Below are 22242 nucleotides of genomic sequence, written 5' to 3' on the forward strand. Positions count from 1 at the left end.
TAGGTTTTAACTCATAAATACATGCAGTTTATTACTAGTAGGACAGATACTCAATTTTAAATAAAACTTATTCCAAAATGATAACTTAATCAAATCAGGAGAACATTTTAAGTCAAGCTCCGTTAACGGGTATTATGTTTCTCTCTCTCTCTCTTTTTTTTTTTTTTTTCATGTTTGGGATTGGATTTTCAGTAATTCCATATAATCCTTCAAGTCATGAGAGTTTGGACCAAGTTGGTGAAGAAAAGGAGGTAAGATAATTAGCTTTATTGTATATTACGTCATCAGCTTTTTTATTTTTTCCTCATCAGCTTTTTAATAAGACTTGAGAGTTTAAAAATGGCAGTTGCTTAGATTTTTTAGCTTTTACAACAATAGGCTTTTAATTAAAATGATAATTTTTGAAATAAGCTCATAGTATAAAAGATTTATCATGCCTCACACCTTCCACACCCACTTTGACTTCTGAGAGACAACTCTTTTTAATAATTTCTGTTTGTGCCTATAATGTTAATAACTCTGTTTTTCAATTTTCCAGCTTTATATATTTCAGGCCATAAAGATTTAATTCACAGTACCTCCCCCTTTCGCTTCTCTTTCCAAGTTTGAAAGATGCATTATGTTTTACTCTTGGATACCTTTAGGAAAACCCCAACTTTTTATTATGGAAAATTTCAAAAATAATTAAAAGTAAGCAGTAGTATAACAAAGCCCCTGTTTCTATTACCCAGATAAAACAGCTATCAGTATAGGCTAGTGTTTTGTCTACCCACTGTATTATCTTGAAGCACATCTGTTGATTACAACTTAATCTCATATCTTAGTTTTTTTGTTCTATTTAATCAGTACCTTGACTTTCCTTTACCCATCCTTCTCTTCTAACTTTCCTCTTTTACGTACATATTTATTTTTACATTGCCAAGGTTGTTAACATTTATAATTTTTCTTGCATCTGTAACTACATCTTCCATATTTTGTTCATAAGTTGAGTGAATCATTCAAAAGAAGAAATTCCTAATAATGAGAAATGAATTCTCTATTCTTCTAACATCATGAATTGCTAATACTTCTTTCTTTTCAATTCTTGACACTCCTTTATGGCTTTTTGTTCCTTTTTTGGAGTTTCTCATTGCCTTTATTATTATTATTTATTGGTTTGGTTGTTTACCAAAGACTCATTGCTTGTATCATCAAGATTTTTAATATATTTTAAAATTGAAGAATAACATACAGTGAAGTACACAAATCATGAGCATATAGCTAGGTGAACTAATGACCACCCAGATCAGGAAATAGGATCTACTAATATCTCAGAAGCCCATCTTGTGCAACTCCCAGTTACTAACACCCTCTTCTCCCTGTAAGTAATCATTGTCTAACACCAGAGGTTAGTTTTGGTTTTTTCCCCCAAACTTCATATGAGTGGATTCATTTAGTATGTATTTTTTTTGTTTCTGGCTTCTTTTGCTCAATATTGTGTTTGTGAGATTCAGTCATGTCTCATGAAGTAGTATTTCATTTATTTTCACTCTTGTTTCAATTTATCTAGTCTGTTGATTTTTTCCCCCCTGATTGGGATTTTTATGATAGGTTGTTATGAACATTTATAAACATTTCTGTTAGGTATATAATTAGTGGGAATTCCTGAGTCATGTGTAACTGAACTTTAGTAGATAATTACCAAACAGTTTTCCAAAGTACTTGTATTAGTTTATACTTTCACCAATAATGTGTAAGTTTGGCTCCACAAATCTTTGTCAGCACTTTGTATAGTCTGTCTTTTAATTTTAGTGAATCTTTTGAATGTGTAGTGGTATCTCATAATTTTTTAATGCTCATTTCCTTGCTACTCAACTTTTCATGTTTATTGGCCATTTGAGTATCATCTTTAGTTAGGTGCCTGTTTTTTTTAAACAAGGGGGTCTGGCTTTGTTATGTTGATTTATGGAAGTTCTTTGTATTTCTCAACATTATTAGCCTCTTATCAGTTACATATTGCAAAAATATAACTCCCATTCTATGTATTTTCACTGTTAATGGTTTCTTTTGATGAATAAATGTTCTGATTTTTAATGTAGTGAAATACATTTATCTTTTCCTTTTTGGGTAGTGCTTTTGGGCCTTAAGAAACCTCTGTCTTTCCCAAGCCTATTGAAGATATTGAAAAGGCTGTACCTTCCCTCATTACTCTGAAAAGTTATCTCTTCATCAATTAATATGCTCATTACATGATCTCACTCTGGATTCTCTTTTGTTATTTTATTATTATCGGATATCATGCTTCATGATTATTATAGTTTTATAATAAGTCTTTGTAGTAAAATTAATTCTTTGCTCTTCTGGGGATTATCTTGGCTACTCTTTCTGGCTTTTTGAATTTCATGTAAATTTTAGAATCAGCTTGCTGGTTTCCACAAAATCAAGAAATAAACCAAACCTACTGGTACATTTCAGAAAAAGACATCTTTACAATATGAAATCTTCAAACCACGAGCATGATATAATCCTTCATTTATTTAGGATTTCTTTAAATTATGTCAGTGTATTTTTCGGAGTCCTTGAACTATAGGTATTTGATGTAGATGGTATTATTTTAAAATATGATCGTCTATTTAATAATCTTATATAGAATAAGGTTTTTCCTAAATTACTTTGTATCCTGACATTTTGCTAAATTTGCCTATTAATTCTGATAGCTTATCCACAAATCCTTTTAGATTTTCTGTATGTATGATCATCTTATCTATGAATAAGTGTCATTCCTTCATTTTCAAATCTTAAAGATTTATAGTTTTCTTATTGAATTAGAAAAGACCTCTACAGATGACCAAAATGACATTGAAAAAAAGTAGTGATCAAAAAAAAAAAGTAGTGATCAGATATCATTGTCTTGTTTTACATCTCAGTGGGAAATCTAATATTGATGTTTGCTACAGCTTTTCATTTTATAGAGGGAGTTTATTTCTAGTTTGCTAAGATTTTTGTCTTTATCATGACAAGATATTGAATTTTATCAGAAACATTTTGTGACATTTGTGGAGTTGGAGTTGGTCATATGTAAACTTTATTAATTTTCAAATGTTAAGCCTATTTTTCATTTCTGGAATAAACTCCATGTGTCATGATATATGATTTTTTTACATAGTTGTGGATCTGATTTGCCAATATTTAGGTTTTGTTTTTTACTTTCTTTTAAATATTAACGAGAGTCACTGACCTGTAATTTCCTTGTTTTAAATTGGATTGCCAAGTTTCAGTGTCATAAAATGATTTTGAAATGTTTTGTTTTCCTAAGAAGAATTCCTATAAGATTGGCATTATTTCTTACTTTTTTATTTTTCTTACATTTTTAAAAAAGTTCATCAGTAAGGCACTCTGGGCTTGGAGTTTTATTTGTGAGGAAGATTTTAATTCTGGATTTTATGTCTGAATAAATCTGGGACAATTTAGATTTCTCTATTTTGTCTTGTGTTTGTGTTTTTCTTAGGAATTTGTTTAGCCTATACTTTCAGATTTTTGGCATCAAGTTGTCCATTTCTGAGAGTCTGAAATGACATCCTTTTCTATTCCTGATAAAATTTACTATGTATTCTCGTTTTCTTCATCAGTCTTCCTGAGGGGTTATTAATTTATTAATCTTTTTGGAGAATTAGCTCTTCTCTGTTGAATCCTTATTTGCTCTTTTAATGCATTGATTTCTCCTCTGACTATCTCCTTAGGCTTTTTTGTCATCCACTGTAAAATAAATCTTAATCTCTATTGTGATTTCTTCTTTGATCAGAGCATTATTTTAAAGTATACTTATTTTTACATATTTGGGAAAATTTTTAACTTCTAACTTAATTCCACTACAAATTAGAAAACGCGTTGTGTGTGATCTCTGCCCTTTGAATTTTTTTTTTGAAACTTGCCTGAAGGCCAAGCACATAGGCATTAGTGTGTGTTCCATATGTATTTTCAAATACAGTATGTTTTATGGTTGTTGGGTGTGGCATTCTGTACAGGTCAGTTAGGTCAAGATTATTAATGATGTTATTCCATCTCTGTTACCTCACTGGCTGTTTGTTCTTTGCCTACCACAAGGTTACATTGTGGATATATCTGTTCCTTTTTTGTTTTGTTAGCTTTTGCCTTATATATTTTGAGGCCATGTTATTAAGTACATACAAATTTAGAATCATAATATCTATAATTGGATTAACCCCTTTTCATCATGAAATACCCCTTTCTGTTTATAGTAATGCTTTTTGCCTTAAAGTCCTTATATTAGGTAATTGCTATGTCACAAATAACCTCAAAATGTAGTGACTTTAAACAAGATTTATAATGTCATAGTTTCCATGGGTCAGGAATCCAAGCATGACTTATCTGTGTCCTTTGCCTCAGAATCCCATACAGGCTACAGTCAAGGTGCTGGCAAGGACCGCTGTTCCCTCAAAGCTTGACTGGGAAAGAAGCTGCTTATATATTTCCCTAATCGTTGGCGGGATTCTATTTCTTACCACATGGACCTCACTGTATGGCAACTCATAACAAAGTAACTTGATTTATTTCATCAGAGCTAAGCAGTAAGATCCAGAGAGCATGAATGCTAGCAAAATAGAACTCACAGTCTTTTGTAACCTAATTTCAGAAGTGACATTCTATCACTTTTGCCATATTTCTTTAATTAGAAGCAAGTTGCTACATTTAGCCCATACTCAAGGGGAAGGGATAACACAAAGGCATGAATACTAGATGGTGGGGAGTACTGGGAGACATCTTAGAGTCAGCCTACCCCAGTAGGCTACAACTACTTTGTCTTATTGGTTTAGCTACAGCAGCCTTGGTTAGTGATTACATGCCATATATATATATATATATATATTTAATTGTTTTAATCTTTCTGTACCCATATACTCTAGGTATGCCTTGTTAACATCATATTGTTGAGCTTCCCCCGCCCCTTTAGTTTGACAGTCCTTAGGTATAGTATTTAATGTATTTTACTATTTGTGTATATTTTACATTTAATGTATTTATATTTAAATGAATTACTGATTTGTGTTTAAATCCTCCATTTTATGGGGCACCTGAGTGGTGCAGTTGGTTGAGCGTCCAACTGTTGGTTTTGGCTCAGGTCGTGATCTCACGATTGTGAGATGGAGCCCTGCATTGGGCTCTTCAGCTCAGCATGGAGCCAGTTTCAGATTCTCTCTTCCTCTCCTTTCCCCCTCCCACTCCTGCTCTCTCTCTCTCAAATAAATAAATCTTTTAAAAAAATTCTCCATTTTATTATGTTTTCTATGTCCCCAGTCTTTGCTACTTAATTTTGGCTTCTTTTGGGTTATTTATTATTACTTTTTCATCTCTTTTAGCTTGTTTGACATTCTTTCCTACTCAATTACTGGATGTTCTAGAGATTGTATCTTACATCTTTAGCTTACTTAAATTCAATGCAAATTATTATTATTATTATTATTTAAAGATTTTATTCATTTATTCATGAGAGATACAGAGAGAGAGGCAGAGACACAGGCAGAGGGAGAAGCAGGCTCCATGCAGGGAGCCTGACACGGGACTCGATCCTGGGTCTCCAGGATCACACCCTGGGCTTCAGGTGACACCAAACTGCTGCGCCACCAGGGCTGCCCTCAATGCAAATTATTAACGATACTTTTACCACTTCCCTGGATATGCAAGGACCATAGGAATGCTTTAAATTTACTCACTCTCCCTCCTTGTCTTTGGTGTTATTTCTTTCGTATTCAAATTTTTTCTTACATATTTTAAAATTCTATGTATGCTTTGTTTATATGTAGTAGTGCTTTTTAAAAAAATTTTATTAGAGAGAGAGCATGAGTGGGTAAGGGAGCAGAGAAAAAAGGGGAAGCAGACTCTTGGCTGAACAGGGATACCAACTCAGAGCCCAATCCCATACCCCCAGGATCATGACCTGAGCTGAAGGCAGATGTGTAACTGACTGAGCCACTCAGGTGCCCCATACTAGTGTTTTTAAACAGTCATTATTTAGGTTTATCCACACTATATTTTTGTTCTGCATTCCTTCTTGTATGTCTGTCCTTCATATAAATTATCTTTTTTTTAATAATGATTTTATTTATTTAGTCATGAGAGACAGAGACACAGAGGGAAAAGCAGGCTCCCCACAAAGAACCTGATGCAGGACTCGATCTCAGGACCTTGGGATCATGCCCTGGGCTGAAGGCAGGTGCTCAACCACTGAGCCACCCAAGCGTCCCTAAAATTATCTTTCTTCTTAAAGAACTCTATTTCTTTTAGTGAGAGGTTACTACTGTTAGATTTCTTTAGTTTGTGGTTGTCTGAAAAATGTTTTTATTACACTTTCATTTTGAAGGCTATTTTTATAGATCAGCAGGATTATTTTTTAGATCCTTTGAGGGTGACATTCCACTGATTTCTCACTGCTGCCTTGTTACTGATTTTGTGAAGGTATTGTGCTTTTGTTCCATGTAATTCTCTTTTATAGTTTCCAGTTAACCACATTTGAAGTCTGTATATTGCCTTATCTTCTTACCATTCTGTGCTTTCATAATCTGCTCTAATCTGATATCTTTTACTCCTCTTTATGTATCCTTGTTACCACATCAGATTATTATTTCTAGATTTTTGTAAGTGACCCTTTTCTTGAAACATCATTCTCCTTCAGTTTCCTTAATACTTTTTTTCCTGATTTGTGCTTACAGTTTTTCTCAAAATCTGTTCTTTGGTGTCTTGATACTCTTCACTTGAAAAAATTCATATTTAATTCTTAGGAGTACATCTGTTGATTGTATGCAGAGGATATTGCAGGTATGTTAAAAAAGATTATCTTCGGGGTACCTGGGTACCTCTCATGAATAAATATAATCTTAAAAAAAAAAACAAAACAAAACTATCTTCAGTCTTCTCTATAAATTACCAGAAGCCTAAGTTTCTAGTTGTAAGTGAATTATAAGGGTGATTTTGTCATTCCAAAGGAGCCTTGACGTTGTGTAGAAAAGAATGTTTTCTATTAGTTAAGGTGCTTCATGCTTATTTTCTGTCTATAGCTTCTAAAAATGTTTCTGAGCATGTCCTCCCATTAGTTCAGATTTCATGTATCAAACTTCCAGTAGACTCTTTATTCCTGATATCCCATTGTAGCTTATGTCTTCAGTATGAAAAACCAAGTCTACTATCTCACCAGATCTGTCAATCTTATCTGGTGTGCATACTTTGTTCTTTTGTCAGTAGTACCTTCAGTCTCCCAGTCATCAGAGTTAGTGTCATTTTTTAAATTCATGTATCTTCATTTGCCTCCATACCCCAAATTTATCAGATCTTACGATACCCTTTAACACTTCTCAGATTTCAACTTCCTATCACTATCCCTCTGACCTCAACTCATGAGTCTATCCTACCTCTTGAGTAATTTGATTTTATTGTTTGGAATGAGTTAAGAAAAGAATAATGAAGAACTTAGAAGATATTTTAAAATCACATTAGGTATAACCAGGTGTTAGAAATATAATGAATTATGCAAAATTTCTCCAGGTATAACTTTGATATAATTGTTCTCGACAGGCAATGAATACCAGGGAAAGTGGCAAAGCTTCATCCAGTTTAGGTCTTCAGGATTTTGATTTGCTTCGGGTAATAGGCAGAGGAAGTTATGCCAAAGTTCTGTTGGTGCGATTAAAAAAAACAGATCGTATTTATGCAATGAAAGTTGTGAAAAAAGAGCTGGTCAATGATGATGAGGTAAGCCCAATAATGTTTTATTATTTCTGAACCATTAAATTGGCTTGAGTATACTATTTCAGAGGAAACCTCAATGTTTGTGTCTTATAATTTCAGTCTACTTTTCTAAATATATGCTTCAAACAGATTACATAAGATATATTTCATGTAATATGATGATTACTAGATTTTTAAAAAATAAAAACATATTAAGGGAAAGTACGTGAGCTTCGTAAAAGTTTTCTAGGCCGTTTCATAATACTGAAAGATTTATTGGTGGTATTTTTCTCTTTGTACATAAAGCTCTTGTTTCATGATTATCAATGCTTTTGATATCTAGCCTATTACTAATTGTGTTTATGGTAATTGAAGTACTAAGAACAAATTAACCACAGTTTGATAATTCAGTTTGACATCGATTTCTTTCATATTTTGAAATAGGATATTGATTGGGTACAGACAGAGAAACATGTTTTCGAGCAGGCATCCAATCATCCTTTTCTTGTTGGGCTGCATTCTTGCTTTCAGACAGAAAGCAGGTAAGATTGAAAGATAATGGGATGATTACTGGGCTTTACACATTTTGGTATATCACACAATGAGAACTGCTTTCTACTATTAGCCGGAAGTGGAAGACATGGAGATGGACACAACAGTACTATGCTTAAAATTTCCTACTACTCCTGCCCCAGTCAGTGATATTTTAACATTGGATCATCATTAGGAAATTACTGGCTTTATTAGGCAAAAACAAAACAAAACAAAACTAGGTCATACATATCTCCAAGAGTCTAGTTTTAGTACTTAGTTTCCTAGAGTTTAACTAGAGGGGGAAATCCTAACCTCTTTACCTTAAGTTAGAGTTGCAAATGACTTATCCCGTAAATGCTAACATTGGGGTAAGAATGAGGCTCTGAATTCTAGTGGTACTACTTTCAAATAGAAGAAACAGTTTACACAATTATACTGATTTATTTTCTTGTATCTTCTGTGATTAACAGCTTTCTCCTTCAGCTACCCTTTGTCTCCACCAAATTCCTGGAATATTTGTTAAGGTTAAATCTATAGAATGTCTTCTACAACTGGTCTCTGTAGTGTTCAGTATGTGCTGCCGAAGCGAGCACTCTGTCATGTTTAAAATGCCAAGTTACACTGCCTAATTTTGGATCTTGGTTTCATGTGCTCTCTCCTGTGTTTATTTTTTTAAGCCTGCTGACATGTCAAGTTCCTGGATTTAAGTCCTCCTGATTTTTTTTTTTTTTTAGTTAAAAAATACTTTTTTTTCCTTTAAAGTTTTTATTCAAATTCCAGTTAGTTAACATAAAGTGTAATATTAGTTTCAGGTGTACAATATGGTGTATCAACCCTTCCACACAACACCTGCTGCTCCTCACAAGCGCTCTCCTTAATCCCCATCACCTATTTCACATCCCCGCCACCCACTTCCCTTCTAGTAACCATCAGTTTGTTAAGAGTGTTTCTTGGTTTGCCACCCCCCATGTTCATTTGTTTTGTTTCTTATCTCTCCTGTGTTTTAGATTGTTCTTTGTCATAGAGTATGTAAATGGAGGAGATCTAATGTTTCATATGCAGCGACAAAGAAAACTTCCTGAAGAACATGCCAGGTAAATGTGTACTGTTTGTGTTGGGTTTTTGCTGGAGGTGAGGCTGGTGTGGGGGTGCAGAGAGGAAGCCGAGGGAAATTGAGAATGCTGTGGGACTTTTTATGTGTCAGTGGTTGAAAAGAGTAGATAAATCACTTATTTCGATCCTATTTTTTTTAAGTCATGTAGGAACTAAGCCAAAAGCTAGTTTACATTATAATGTATAACATATGTAACATATATATTAATATAGGCAGTTGAAAAGTATAAACAGTGTTAAAGAGAACCCAATTATTTACAAATATTTTGTCTATTCAGCATCCACAATTGAAATAATTGATGACTTTACAAACATTTATCTAAGGCTTACAGTGATCTCTAACAGTTTTTCAATACTATTTGTAAAAGCTTGAGAGTAATAAAGCAATTCTTAAACTATTATGTAATTCTGACTATTCTTGTGATGATACTTTTGAATTGTTCTACCTTTGGCTTTTTTTTTTTTAACTCTGATCTCATACCTGTTGATATATAAGAGAAAAAGATCATTAAATATTATTTATTACTTTTATGTCTTTAATTTTATGTTATTATGTAAGATTGTAAATTGCTTATATGTTGGAGGAATTAGGTGGGGAAGGATCATCTTGGATAAGTTCAATTCATACTCATAATTAGCAATAATTCTTACCCTTTTGTGTTCCACAAAAGTAATGCCAAAATGAAGCATATGAGTTTGTATATGCATGTAATAAAGGTTAAAATTTTTATTTTTATAGATACTTATTTAATGGAGATCTTGCTGGTACATTGATTATTTCTTGTCAAAAGAGATAGTATCCTTCAATTTTATCAGAAGGTAGAAATAGTACTAATCCAATCTCAGGCCACATTGTGATTTTGTTTCTTGTTTTTTTAGTTTCCTGTATGTTCATTTCCTGTATTTAGTCTTTAGTAAATGATCACCCTTCATGGCAGAGCCCCAAATGATATTTCTAATTGTGACCATAGCCTGTATTTGTTCTCGTTTGTTCAGTTGGACCTGGTGGAAAGTAGTTTTTATGGTATTCAAGTGTCAGTTCTGGTTTTATTTCATCTTTACTTTTCTGGGAACCAAAGTACAAAATAAAGACTCAAGTTCTTTATTCATAGAATTAAGTAGCTGAGAAGGTATGTGCTATATGCATCTCCATACATGATCTTGATAACATTCATCAAAGTAGCAATGAACCAATTTGGGTGTTTCATTTTCATCATTCAGGTCAAAAGTTCTGGTTATCACCAATGAGTTAGTGGCAGTTCTAAAAAGCTTTTTAATATCAAATAGTATGATTGTATAATAATTTTAATTCCCTCCCTAAAATTTTGGTATGGATTTTATAGTTTGAGTAGAACTTTTAGTATTTTCTCTATTCTAGTGATTCTTAGCATTTGGGGAGATCATTTGTCTCTTAGAGAAGTGCTGAAAGCTATGGAAACCCTTATAGAAGATATACATGTACACATGTATGCACAACTGTGCCTCTGGTTGTAGCAGTATGGATTGCCCGAAGTCTATCCAAGGACTTAGATTAAGAACTTCTGTAGAGACTTGCAAATAAATAATTTTATGAAAGGTATGAGTTTAATGTAAACTAGAACTTTTATAATTGTGTTTTGGGCTCAGATACTTTAAAGTGGTACTTCAATTTGTGTTTTGGTGTTGTTTCTAAAAACACTGGGAGATAAAAAATCTTTTGACATGATTTTGGTGTTATCATTTGCAGATGGGGGTTGAACTTCTAGAAATTTATCACAATTTAAAGATTTGAATCAAATGAATTATTTTTCATTTTTAGATTTTACTCTGCAGAAATCAGCCTAGCATTAAATTATCTTCATGAACGAGGGATAATTTATAGAGATTTGAAATTGGACAATGTATTGTTGGACTCAGAAGGACACATTAAGCTCACTGACTACGGCATGTGTAAGGTGAGGGAAATTTCTAGTTAATCAGAAGCTCTCAGCAGCTCATAAAATTGTTTTGGTAAAATAACAGTATTATTAAAGGTGAAGTGATTGCTGCTTTGTTTGGGATACTTTTTGGAATTTTAGCACAAAGACAGATGTATGTATTTTCTAACCATTTATAAAATTCCATATTTTCTGTGACTGTTATATGTACTATAATAAGAGTTTATTTCTTTTTATGTCTGTAACTTTTTATCTTGAATGTTGTGATACTATTGAAGAAAATTTGGAAATGAAAATCGTTTGCAATCCCATGACTTCAGCGTAACTACTTGCATGTCACCTACCAGTTTTTGCCATTTAATTGTAATTCTTGATAATGCATTCAAGATTTTCCTAGGAAATCTATCATTTTTTTATATGTAAAGTTTAAACGTTTGACATAAAGTACAGTAGAACAAAATGAGAATTTCTGGTAACTCTCAGGACATGTCTTTTATTTCTTAGTACTTTATTCTTTTTGTAACAGTGTTTCATTTAAGGGTCCAGTGTTTTTCCACGAAATGTGTAGGGAGCTGCTCTCCTTGTTACAAATAGCTGGGACAGGGGCACCTGGGTGGCTCAGCTGGTTAAGCATCTGTCTTCAGCACAGGTCATCATCCCAGGGTCCTGGGATTGAGCCCTGCGTTGGCCTCTCTGCTCAGCTGGGAGTTGGCTTCTTCCTCTCCCACCCCACCCCCCTGCTTGTGTGCCCTCTTTCTCTCTCTCAAATAAATAAAGAAGATCTTTTAAAAAAAAGTGCGATAGAATTATCCTCATACAATTATATGGCAACAAGCATGTAAATGTGTGAGTTACACTCCCCCATTCACCTGAGGGAAGTGCCTCCAGAGCTTGGAGATTTTTAAATGCTAACATTAAGTAAGACACTCTAAGTATTGAAGATTTAACCTTATTATCTGTTCAGCAACATTAGAAAAGAAAATCTTTACCTAAAGTATTTTTGCTTTTAGGTACATAATTTTTAGGTACATAACTCAGACATTCATCTTTTTTTTATTTTATTTTATTATTTTATTTTTTTTAAAGATTTTATTTATTTATTCATGAGAGACACAGAGAGTCAGAGAGAGAGGCAGAGACACAGGCAGAGGGAGAAACAGGCCCCATGCAGAGAGCCTGACGTGGGACTCGATCCTGGGTCTCTAGGATCAGGCCCTGGGCTGAAGGCAGTGTTAAACTGCTGAGCCACCTGGGCTGCCCTCATCTTTTTTTATATTAAATTTCTGTTTCCTTACAGTTTTCTAATATGCAAATCTTTATTCATAAACAGAGATTCAATAGGCAAATCCCTACGTACCCATCACTGAAATTTGTAATATGTTTTTTAGCCGTAATTTTTTTTAAAGATTTTGTTGATTGAGAGAGCGAGCAAGCACCAGAGGAGAGAAGGGGAGAGGGGCAGACAGAAGAAGCAGACTTCCTGCTGAGTAGGTAGCCCAACACAGCCTGACCCCAGGACCCTGGGATCATGACAAGAGCTGAAGGCAGACACTTTACTGACTGAGTCACCCAGGCACCCCTCTCTGTCACTTTTTTCCCAGTGGATTTTTTTCTTATTTCAAAAGAAAAATGACAATAACATAAAAGTCTATAATTTGTCAAAAGAAAAGCTGAATAACAATAGCAAAAAAAAAAACCCATGAAGAATACTAACCTTGTTACACCGTGTACACATTTTAATAATAAGACACTTCATTTTTGAATGCCAAATACTAGTTTTTAAAATTATAATAGTCTGATTATCAGGTTTAAAGAAATGAGTATTCTTTTGTATCATTGATGAATGTATGCAGCGTTACAATCTTTTGGAAAGCAGTGGGTTGTATCAGGATTCTTCAAGATGTACAGCCACACTCTTATCTAATACTTCTGCCTCTGGGATGTTTTGAGTAAATATTTTGGTCTGTGAGGAAGGCTTTATGACCAAAATTTTTTTTTGTAGTTAGTGATAAATATTATAAATAATCTAAATGGCCATTGTTAGAATGATTAGGGAAATTACGGTATGACCACAGAACATAGGATTATGAAGTCATTAAGAAGATGTTTACCAAAAGTTCATAACAACGTACAATGTTTATAATATAACATTAAATAAAGTTCTAAAATATAGCATTGTTCAATTATATATGTGTTGCTCTATTTTATAGCATCACATAATGGGCATGCATTACTTAAACAGTGAAACTCACAAAACTGAATTGTCTTTCTCTTGGTTGCTTGATTGTATATTTAATATTACTTAGCTTATTTTTAAATGTTAATTTCTTATTTAATTGCCTTGTGGCCAGAAAATGGTTTGAATGATACAGGTTCTTTGAAAATATATTCAGAGTTGCTTTGTGACTTAGTGTTTGATCAGTATCCTAAATGTACTTAAAAAAGAATATGTAATCTCTTGTTTTCACGCATGGAGTCTCTCTCCTTCACACTCTTCTTTCCTTCCTCCCCATTCTCACATGCACATAGATTATACATATTCTGTAAGTATATATATTATATATATATATTTAGCTCTAGCTTTTTCCACTTACTATTTTTTTTGATCTGTATATCATTTTCTGATATAGATGTGTTAAAATCACCTGTCATGATTGGGGATTGTATTACCAGTTCAGGGTGCTATATTAATACAGTGTAGACTAGGTGGTTTAAATAACAAACATTTATTTCTCATGGTTCTGGAAGCTGGGAAGTCCAAGATCAAGGTACTAGAAGAACCAGTGTCTGGTGAAGGCACTCTTCATGGTTTGCAGATGTGTCTTTTTGTTGTATCCTCACATGGCAGAAGGAGAAAGAAGGAACTCTCTTCTTCTTATAAAGACACTGATCCCATCAGGATTACCTCCCAAAGGGGCAGCCCCAGTAGCTCAGCGGTTTAGCGCTGCCTTTGGCCCAGGGCGTGATCCTAGAGACCTGGGATCGAGTCCCACATTGAGCTCCCTGCATGGAGCCTGCTTCTCCCTCTGCCTGTGTCTCTGCCTCTCTCTCTGTGTGTCTATCATGAATAAATAAATAAAATCTTTTTAAAAAAATAAAATAAAAAGGATTACCTCCCAAAGGCCCCCATCTCCCAGTGCTATCATATTAGGTCTTCAGCATATGAACTTTGGGGGCATAAAAATGTTCATTCCAATTTTCTAATTTGTCTATTTTTACTCTTTGTATTTTGAGACTGTGTTGTTAGGCACATACAAGTTTGTTATAACTTTTTGGGGATTGTTCCATTGTCATTGTGTAGTTTCTCTGTTTATACACATCAGGATGTTTTGTCTTAATTTTTTCCACCCGATATCTACTGAAATACAAAATAAAAAAAATTTGTGTTTTAGGAAAAACAACCAGAAGGAAACATAATGCTGGAGTGCTTGTGTTAGGAGATGGGATACACAGTGCTTTTCTTCATAAAATATGATGATTCCTTTTACTCATACAATTTAAATTTTTGTATTAAATTTTTACTTGAATATAAATTATATCAAGAGTAATTTTTGTCTTAATTGAACTCTACTAACATCTATTTAGGACAGATTTTCTATAAGCTATTTAGTGGTTACTTGTGATTTTAATGTGGACAACCATGCTAGTGGTATTTTATTTAAGCTGAATATATTACCTATAAATGCTGAGCTTATATTAATAGGTGAAATAAAAGAGATGAATTTAGAAGATAATTTTCTATCTTACTACATCTTTTTTTCTTTTCTTTTTTATAAAAGGAAGGGTTACGGCCAGGAGATACAACCAGCACTTTCTGTGGTACTCCCAATTACATTGCTCCTGAAATTTTAAGAGGAGAAGATTATGGTAATAAATAAATATTTTTAGCTATGTGCATGCTAGATGGGTGGTTAAAAATGTGGTATTGATTGCATTATAGTACACTATAGTATTTAAATGTTAATAAACTTTATCCCCTTAAAATCTGCATGAAAGCTTATGTAAACTATGAAATCGGAGACAATAGGGGCCTTAGCAGTATTTAGGAGTGCAGATATGGATAATATTTTTTATTAATGGCAACACTAAAAGTACGAGGCGCTATTATAAGCAATTTACATATATTAATTAGGCCTCTCAATAATCCTAGGAAGTAAGCACTGTTAATTCCCATTTTACAGGAAGTTTAAATAACTTGCCTGAGGTCATACAGCTAGAAAGTGGCAGAGTAGGGATTTACATTTTAGCCATGTAACTCCAGAGTCCTGACTGATTGTCCACATTTCCTGGGATGTTTCCTTCAGGAATCTGAAAAATGAGGGAAAGATTGCTTGTCAGGAACCAGAGGATATATTTATCTTAAGAATACATTTGACTTTTTGGGTCTGGCCCTCTGATTTCAGCAGATGTATAGGAGGATGGGTACTTCCAACAGCTGTTCATAATCTGAATCCAAGGTCCTTCAAAGATCTTTAATCGGCTAGCAGAAGATCAGATTTCAGACCGAGGAAATTTGTCCTCAAATACAATTTAATTATATCCTCAAAAACAACATTTTAGATATAGGTCAGGAGTCTGAAATTGCAGGCATATTTGGGAAAAGAAACATGTTTAATTTCCATTAAATTAAATTTCCAATAAATTTTCATTTATTTTTAAAGATTTTATTTATTTTAGGGAGAGAGAAAGCGGGAGCCTGTGCAGATAGAGGGAGGTACAGAAGGGGAGGGAGAAGAAGAGGGAAAGAATCCCAAGCAGACTGCACTGACTGTGAACCGATGCAGGGCTCAAACTCATGACCCCTGAGATCACGACCTGAGCTGAAGCTAAGAGCTGAGTGCTTAACTGAGTAAACCACCCAGGCACCCCTCCAATATTTTATTTTTAAAGTTATCTTTTGGGCACCTCCCCATTGTTAAGTAAATTGTTCCTGTAATCTTCAGTGCCTACCACGATAGCTCTAATACGCTTAGAGTTTAGTTTTTTTTATAATGTTTATTTTTTAATTATATAATATAATGACTTTCAAGTTACTGACTTTCAAGAGTGCAGAACAGATTATTTGTTGCTTAAAAATTTTTTTTTTACTGAAGGTTTCAGTGTTGACTGGTGGGCCCTTGGAGTACTAATGTTTGAGATGATGGCAGGGAGATCTCCATTTGATATTGTTGGAAGCTCTGATAACCCGGATCAAAACACAGAGGATTATCTCTTCCAAGGTAATTTACAATATTTTACAGAGATTCTCTGTGAATAACCTACTCTAGAGCATGAATGAGGATGCCTCACATTTTTAATTTGAGTAAGAAAGGGGAAAATAATCTGGACAGTATACTTCTTAATATGTGAGTCTTCAGTTTTTTAAAAAATATATCTTCCTACCTCCGTACCTTCAGTCCATTTGCCAACTACCTTCTCAAACTCAAAAATATAACAAAGAGGTTCCTTCAGATTGTGTATCACAGAGGTTGGAGGAAGGAATCCTATGTCTAGAGAGGACAGTCTCTTTACATGGACCCCAAGGGTGAGTGCATAAGTCCAAGAACAATACGGAAAAAAAGTAGGTACCAAGAGTGTAAGAGAATCAAAAGATGGAAAAAACGGGCCCATGATTGGAAATACAAGGAATCAAACTGAACAAAAACAAGCATAAGCTAAAGTAATATACATAATGTCTATTTTTTCTGCTAGAATGCCTTTGTATAATAAAAATGCAAAGATTGAAACCATGTAAAAGTCAAATAATGCCATAATTTTATCTTTCTAGTTATTTTGGAAAAGCAAATACGCATACCACGTTCTCTGTCTGTAAAAGCTGCAAGTGTTCTGAAGAGTTTTCTCAACAAGGTATAAGTTGCATATAAAAATCTTTAGCAGTTTATCTGTTTATAAATGAAACTGTAAATAGAGGTTCAGGCAGTATAGAGTTCCAAAACATCAGAGTATATAATTTTTTTAGTTAGTTCTGGAATTTGTCTCTTAACCAAAGAGTAATTTGACAGCCTTAGATCCTGAGATGAGCTGTCCTTTCCATTTTGGGAATGTAATTCACCCCCAGCTATATATTACATGTGATGTTTTTAATGTAAATGATACATACCATGTACACAGTTAGGGAAAAATGACTTCTTTGGGGATAGCCTCAACCACACTGATATTCAGTTTTCTTTGGATCATTATTCATAGAAACTCATTACTTATTGAGCACTTGGCAGTAGTGTTCCCTACAGATTATCATGTCAAAAACCCTAGATAAAATTTGGAAGAAATGAAATGCTGTCCTTGGTCTTAACAAATCATTCAATTATTTGTTGTGGTTGGTAGAAGAGTTTTAAGATCCAAGATTGATTCTGAACAGTTTTTACTTCTAACACCAAACATGGAGGATTTTTCCACACCAACAACCAGTTCTCCGACTCTCCAGACATACTGGGTGTCCTACAATTCAATATATTTCTGACACTAACTACCCAGAGTTAGCATCAGATTCCAGGGGTTTAAGGGCTCTCTGTCCCACAAGACTGTGATCACTTCAGATGCCAGTGACAGGTACTGAATATCCACACTTCGTCTGACTTGGCTACAAAGTTGGGGGTTCCCACAGCCCTCCCATTTCAGGTTCAATAATTTGCTGGAATGGCTCACAGAATTCAGGAAAATGGTTTATCTACTATCACTGGTTTGTTTTAAAGGATACAAATGGACAACCAGATGAAAAGGTACACAGGGTGAGATCCAGAAGGTTCCTGAGCATAGGAGCTTCTGTTCCTATGGAGTTGGGGTGCACCACCCTCACATCACGTGGATGTGTTCACTAACCCAGAAGTGCTCCGAACCCCAGGGTTCAGAGGCTTTTATGGAGGTTCCATTACATTGGCATGGTTGATTAAATCCCTGGCCATCGGTGATTGAACTCAATTTCCAGCCCCTCTGAAAATGAGGCGGAAAGTTAAACTCTAAAACACATGGTTGGTTCCTCCGGCAACCAGATCCCATCCTGAAGCTATTACAGGCCCACCAAGAGTCCCCTCATTAGTATAAACTAAGGTATAATTGAAAGGGACTTGTTATGAATAATGAAAGGCCCTTCTACGACTCTTGAAATTGTAAGGGTTTCAGAAGCTCTTTGTTGAGAACCTGGGACAGACACCAGATCTGCTTCTTAGCATATCACAGTGATCTTGGCAATCATAAATCTTATGTTGTAGGTTAGAAAGTAGGTTGATGTGCATTTACCTTCTAAGGGAAATATATAAATAAGATGAATTTTAATAAAATAAGAAATTGAAGCTTTTGAGTACTTTATATGAGGAAAGACTTAAAGTGGAAACCTAAGTATTAACACTGAAAATTGAAGATGAGAGGTTTTTAATATTCAAAATAAAATGCCTTTCGTTGGAAAGGAAAATGGTAACATGTTCTCATTCACAATAATGAATAAGCCATGACTTTTATAAGTTGCAGCCCCTTTCTGTCTAGTGGTTCACATAATGGTAGTGGTAGTATTATACACAGATTATGGTTTGTTGCTGTAATTGAGCATAGGGATTTTAAAATGAGCTAAGAACAAACTTGTGAAGTTTGGGGTTTGTGTAGTTTGACCAGCACTCTAACCTAGGCCAGAGAAACATCAGGGTGCTGCTCAAACGATTCTGCTGCTTTTTCCTCCCATTTTTCTTTAGTAAGGAGTAGTGACCTGTATCAGCTATAATCACATGATAGCTGCAGAGAGAGCCGTGAAGAAATCTTACTTGTCACAAGCTTCAGATACTCATCTGAGTCTAGTGTTGTACTGTGTAGAAATGAAAGGCAGACCATTCTGATTTCAGACATAATAGACACAAAACCCAGGTCACAAAGATGATTTATCCTTAAAGGTTGACATCCACCCACTTCTTGAAACCTTTCTTCCCACTACAGGACCCAAAGGAACGACTGGGTTGTCATCCTCAAACAGGATTTGCTGATATTCAGGGACACCCATTCTTTCGAAATGTCGATTGGGATATGGTCTGTAAAATTTCATTGTTTTCTCTATTAGGTTTCATTATTATCTTGGGCCAAATTTAATTATCTTAAAAGAATGTTGAAAAATATATCATGGCTTCAGTAACTTAAAAGCACTCTCTAAAGTGCTTTTTAAAAAGCCTTTAAGATAAAAGCGTAGGATATTAATTTAATGGAGCAGGTTATAACATCAGTAAGGCCTGCGTCTGTGTTCAGTTCTGTAAATGATTTCCATCACTGAATACTGTAGAACCATTGCTAAGAACCCACTGGGATGGGACGAGGAGGCATCTGAGGGCAGAGGAGAAATGTAGAGGTGGAATTTTTTTCTAAGAACGTAGGCTTGAGCTGTCATCTAATACGTCTTTTCTAGATGGAGCAAAAGCAGGTGGTACCTCCCTTTAAACCAAATATTTCTGGGGAATTTGGTTTGGACAACTTTGATTCTCAGTTTACTAATGAACCTGTCCAGCTCACTCCAGATGACGAGTAAGTAATTCCATAGACTGAAATATTTCTTTTTTTTTTTTTAAGATTTTATTTATTTATTTGAGAGAGAGAGTGAGCGAGCGATGGAGCACAAGCAGGGGGGCAGAGGCAGGTTCCACACTGAGCAGGGAGCCCGATGCTAAGCTTGATCCTAGGACCCCGAGATCATGACCTGAGTTGGAGGCAGCGCTTAACCAGCTGAACCGCCCAGGCGCCCCTAGACTGAAATATTCCTAAAGTTCTTTGAAAGTTTTGATGTTAGTGGCTGCACAGTGCTTCGCTGCTAATGGTAATTTAACTTATTTAGCCATTCAGTTATGGGATGTTCGAATCTATGACACTTTTACTTAAATTATAACAACTGTCCTCTTCTCCTTTGCTTTCCATGCCTTATCTTGAATCCTCCCGACAACCTTGTAAATCTGCTTACCGTCCTCTTCGTCTTACAGACGAGGAAACGGAGGCTCAGAGAGGTCAAGCAAAGTTTCACAGCTGCCAGGCGGCAGAGTCAGGGTGCAAAGCCAAGCGTGCCCGAGGCCCGCGCTCTTGCCACGGCACTGCCCTGCCCCGTCGTGCGATGGCCGTCTTTGTCTGAGTCCCTGCGCGTTACATTAAGATAGATTCCTAGAAAGGAAATCAGGTCCCAGGAGATGAAATGCTTAAAGCTCTTGATATTTATTGCCAGATTGCTTTTTTAAAAAGATGATATTACCCTACCAGGTCCAGCCAGCAGTGCTCTGACCTATTTTTTTTTTATGTTGATGCTGCGTTTAAAAATATGATTTAGAATAATTTGGGGATATTTGGTCGTTTACCTGTCATTACAGATTCGCTCTCTGATCTCAAGGAGGCCCTACCTCCTCCATAGTGGTTTTGCTTCTGTGTTGTCAGTTTCTGTCACATTGCTCATGCAGCTGTTGCAAACGTGTCAAGCCTTCAGCCCTGAGCCCGCATCCACCACCGTTAGAGGATCAGCCTTGCCGTACCTCGACTGCAAGGGTGGGAGCCTCCCCGGCCTGCGCTGGCTCCCTTTTCCGCTCTCATCAGACCACCTTGCATCTCAGTTGCTCTCTTACCGCCTTTTCCTTCTTCCCTAGTCTCGGATATCTCGTTTGCAGGGTGTGCCCCATTTGCCTACATCTGCCTCCTTCGTTTCTGCCAGGCTTTCTGCCCATTCCTCTACCTCCTTTAATTTCTCCTTCCCTGCTGCTTTTCTTCTACTTATCAACATGCTCAGAAATCCTGATTTTTTTTCTCCTAAATCTTAGCACATCTTTGAACCATCACATTTTCTTCCCTTCATCTTCTTTTCAAAATAATTAATAGATGCTCATGGTAAAAGAAGAATAAATACACAGCATCTCTGTCAAACCCCTTCAGATTGGTCAACACTAATTGCCATGGACTTTCTCACTACCAGCACTTGAACTCCTTACAATTTAATTTAACCTGTTCCTTCAGTGTCTGAAGGTTGAACTGACTTGTTAATTTCTGATTTTTAAAGCGCACTTTTTTTTAATTTTTTTTTAATTTTTTATTTATTTATGATAGTCACACAGAGAGAGAGAGAGAGAGGCAGAGACACAGGCAGAGGGAGAAGCAGGCTCCATGCACCAGGAGCCTGATGTGGGATTCGATCCCGGGTCTCCAGGATCGGGCCCTGGGCCAAAGGCAGGCGCCAAACCGCTGCGCCACCCAGGGATCCCTTAAAGCGCACTTTGATCAGACTTCATGTCCCCTGATGTCTGTACAGCACTTGGCGCTCGCGGCCTTGCTTTGGTTGGCTCTAGCCATCCTGGTTCCGCTTCATCTCTGTGACTACTTGTCATCCTTCTTTCCCTGTCCCCTTGAGACTGGGATGTTCCACAGTCCATGACAGCCTTCTCTTCACTACCTGCAGTTGGGGCCTGGGAGCTTTCAGCCAGGCCCACAATATTGATACCAGCTTTTTAAATGACTCCCAGCTAAATTGGCAAACAGTTGTTGAGCAAAAGGCACTGTGCTAAGTATTAGACATTCAAAGAAGATTAAGATGTGGGTCAATCTCACGAAAAGTTTCCTGTCTACCAAAGGAGAGAGATATGTACCAAAATCATTACTTTTGACAGCATCATGTATTAGAAAGAACACTGGATTCAATCAGAAAACAGGAATTTGAATCCTGATACCACCTCTTACCAACTGGATAACCTGGGTTTGAATTTCATAACTTCTCTGAGCCTCTTTGTTCTCTTACTGCCTACGTCACACGGCTGCTGCGGAGAATAAATGAACCATGGTTCTCAAGCCCCTAGCCTCCACCCAGTATCTCTCGAGCTGCATTTCTATCTGCTTGCTTAAACATCTCCCCTAGCTCATCAGATAAGTACTTCAAACATACGAAATTCTAAAATACTTTTAGTAATGACTTCTTCGGGTCCTGGCTGGGCCAGTCAGTGGAGCATGTGACCCTTGACCTCAGGGT

At 35.7% G+C, this 22242-nt stretch overlaps 1 protein-coding gene across 2 annotated transcripts in view; it reads left to right on the forward strand.

Annotated features, from left to right (window-relative positions):
- PRKCI (protein kinase C iota) overlaps nucleotides 1-22242 on the forward strand; it is a 74228-nt gene that overhangs the window by 47796 nt on the left and 4190 nt on the right. For both annotated transcript variants that reach the window (XM_055308134.1, XM_055308132.1), the window contains exons 8-17: nucleotides 193-251; nucleotides 7567-7743; nucleotides 8164-8261; nucleotides 9261-9347; nucleotides 11165-11300; nucleotides 15062-15149; nucleotides 16376-16501; nucleotides 17050-17129; nucleotides 19203-19292; nucleotides 19663-19778. In XM_055308134.1, the coding sequence (XP_055164109.1) occupies nucleotides 193-251; nucleotides 7567-7743; nucleotides 8164-8261; nucleotides 9261-9347; nucleotides 11165-11300; nucleotides 15062-15149; nucleotides 16376-16501; nucleotides 17050-17129; nucleotides 19203-19292; nucleotides 19663-19778 (1057 nt within the window). The remainder of the gene's footprint in view (nucleotides 1-192; nucleotides 252-7566; nucleotides 7744-8163; nucleotides 8262-9260; nucleotides 9348-11164; nucleotides 11301-15061; nucleotides 15150-16375; nucleotides 16502-17049; nucleotides 17130-19202; nucleotides 19293-19662; nucleotides 19779-22242) is intronic.

Source organism: Nyctereutes procyonoides, unplaced genomic scaffold (assembly GCF_905146905.1).
Source record: "Nyctereutes procyonoides isolate TBG_1078 unplaced genomic scaffold, NYPRO_anot_genome, whole genome shotgun sequence".
Classification (NCBI taxonomy): Eukaryota; Metazoa; Chordata; class Mammalia; order Carnivora; family Canidae; genus Nyctereutes; species Nyctereutes procyonoides.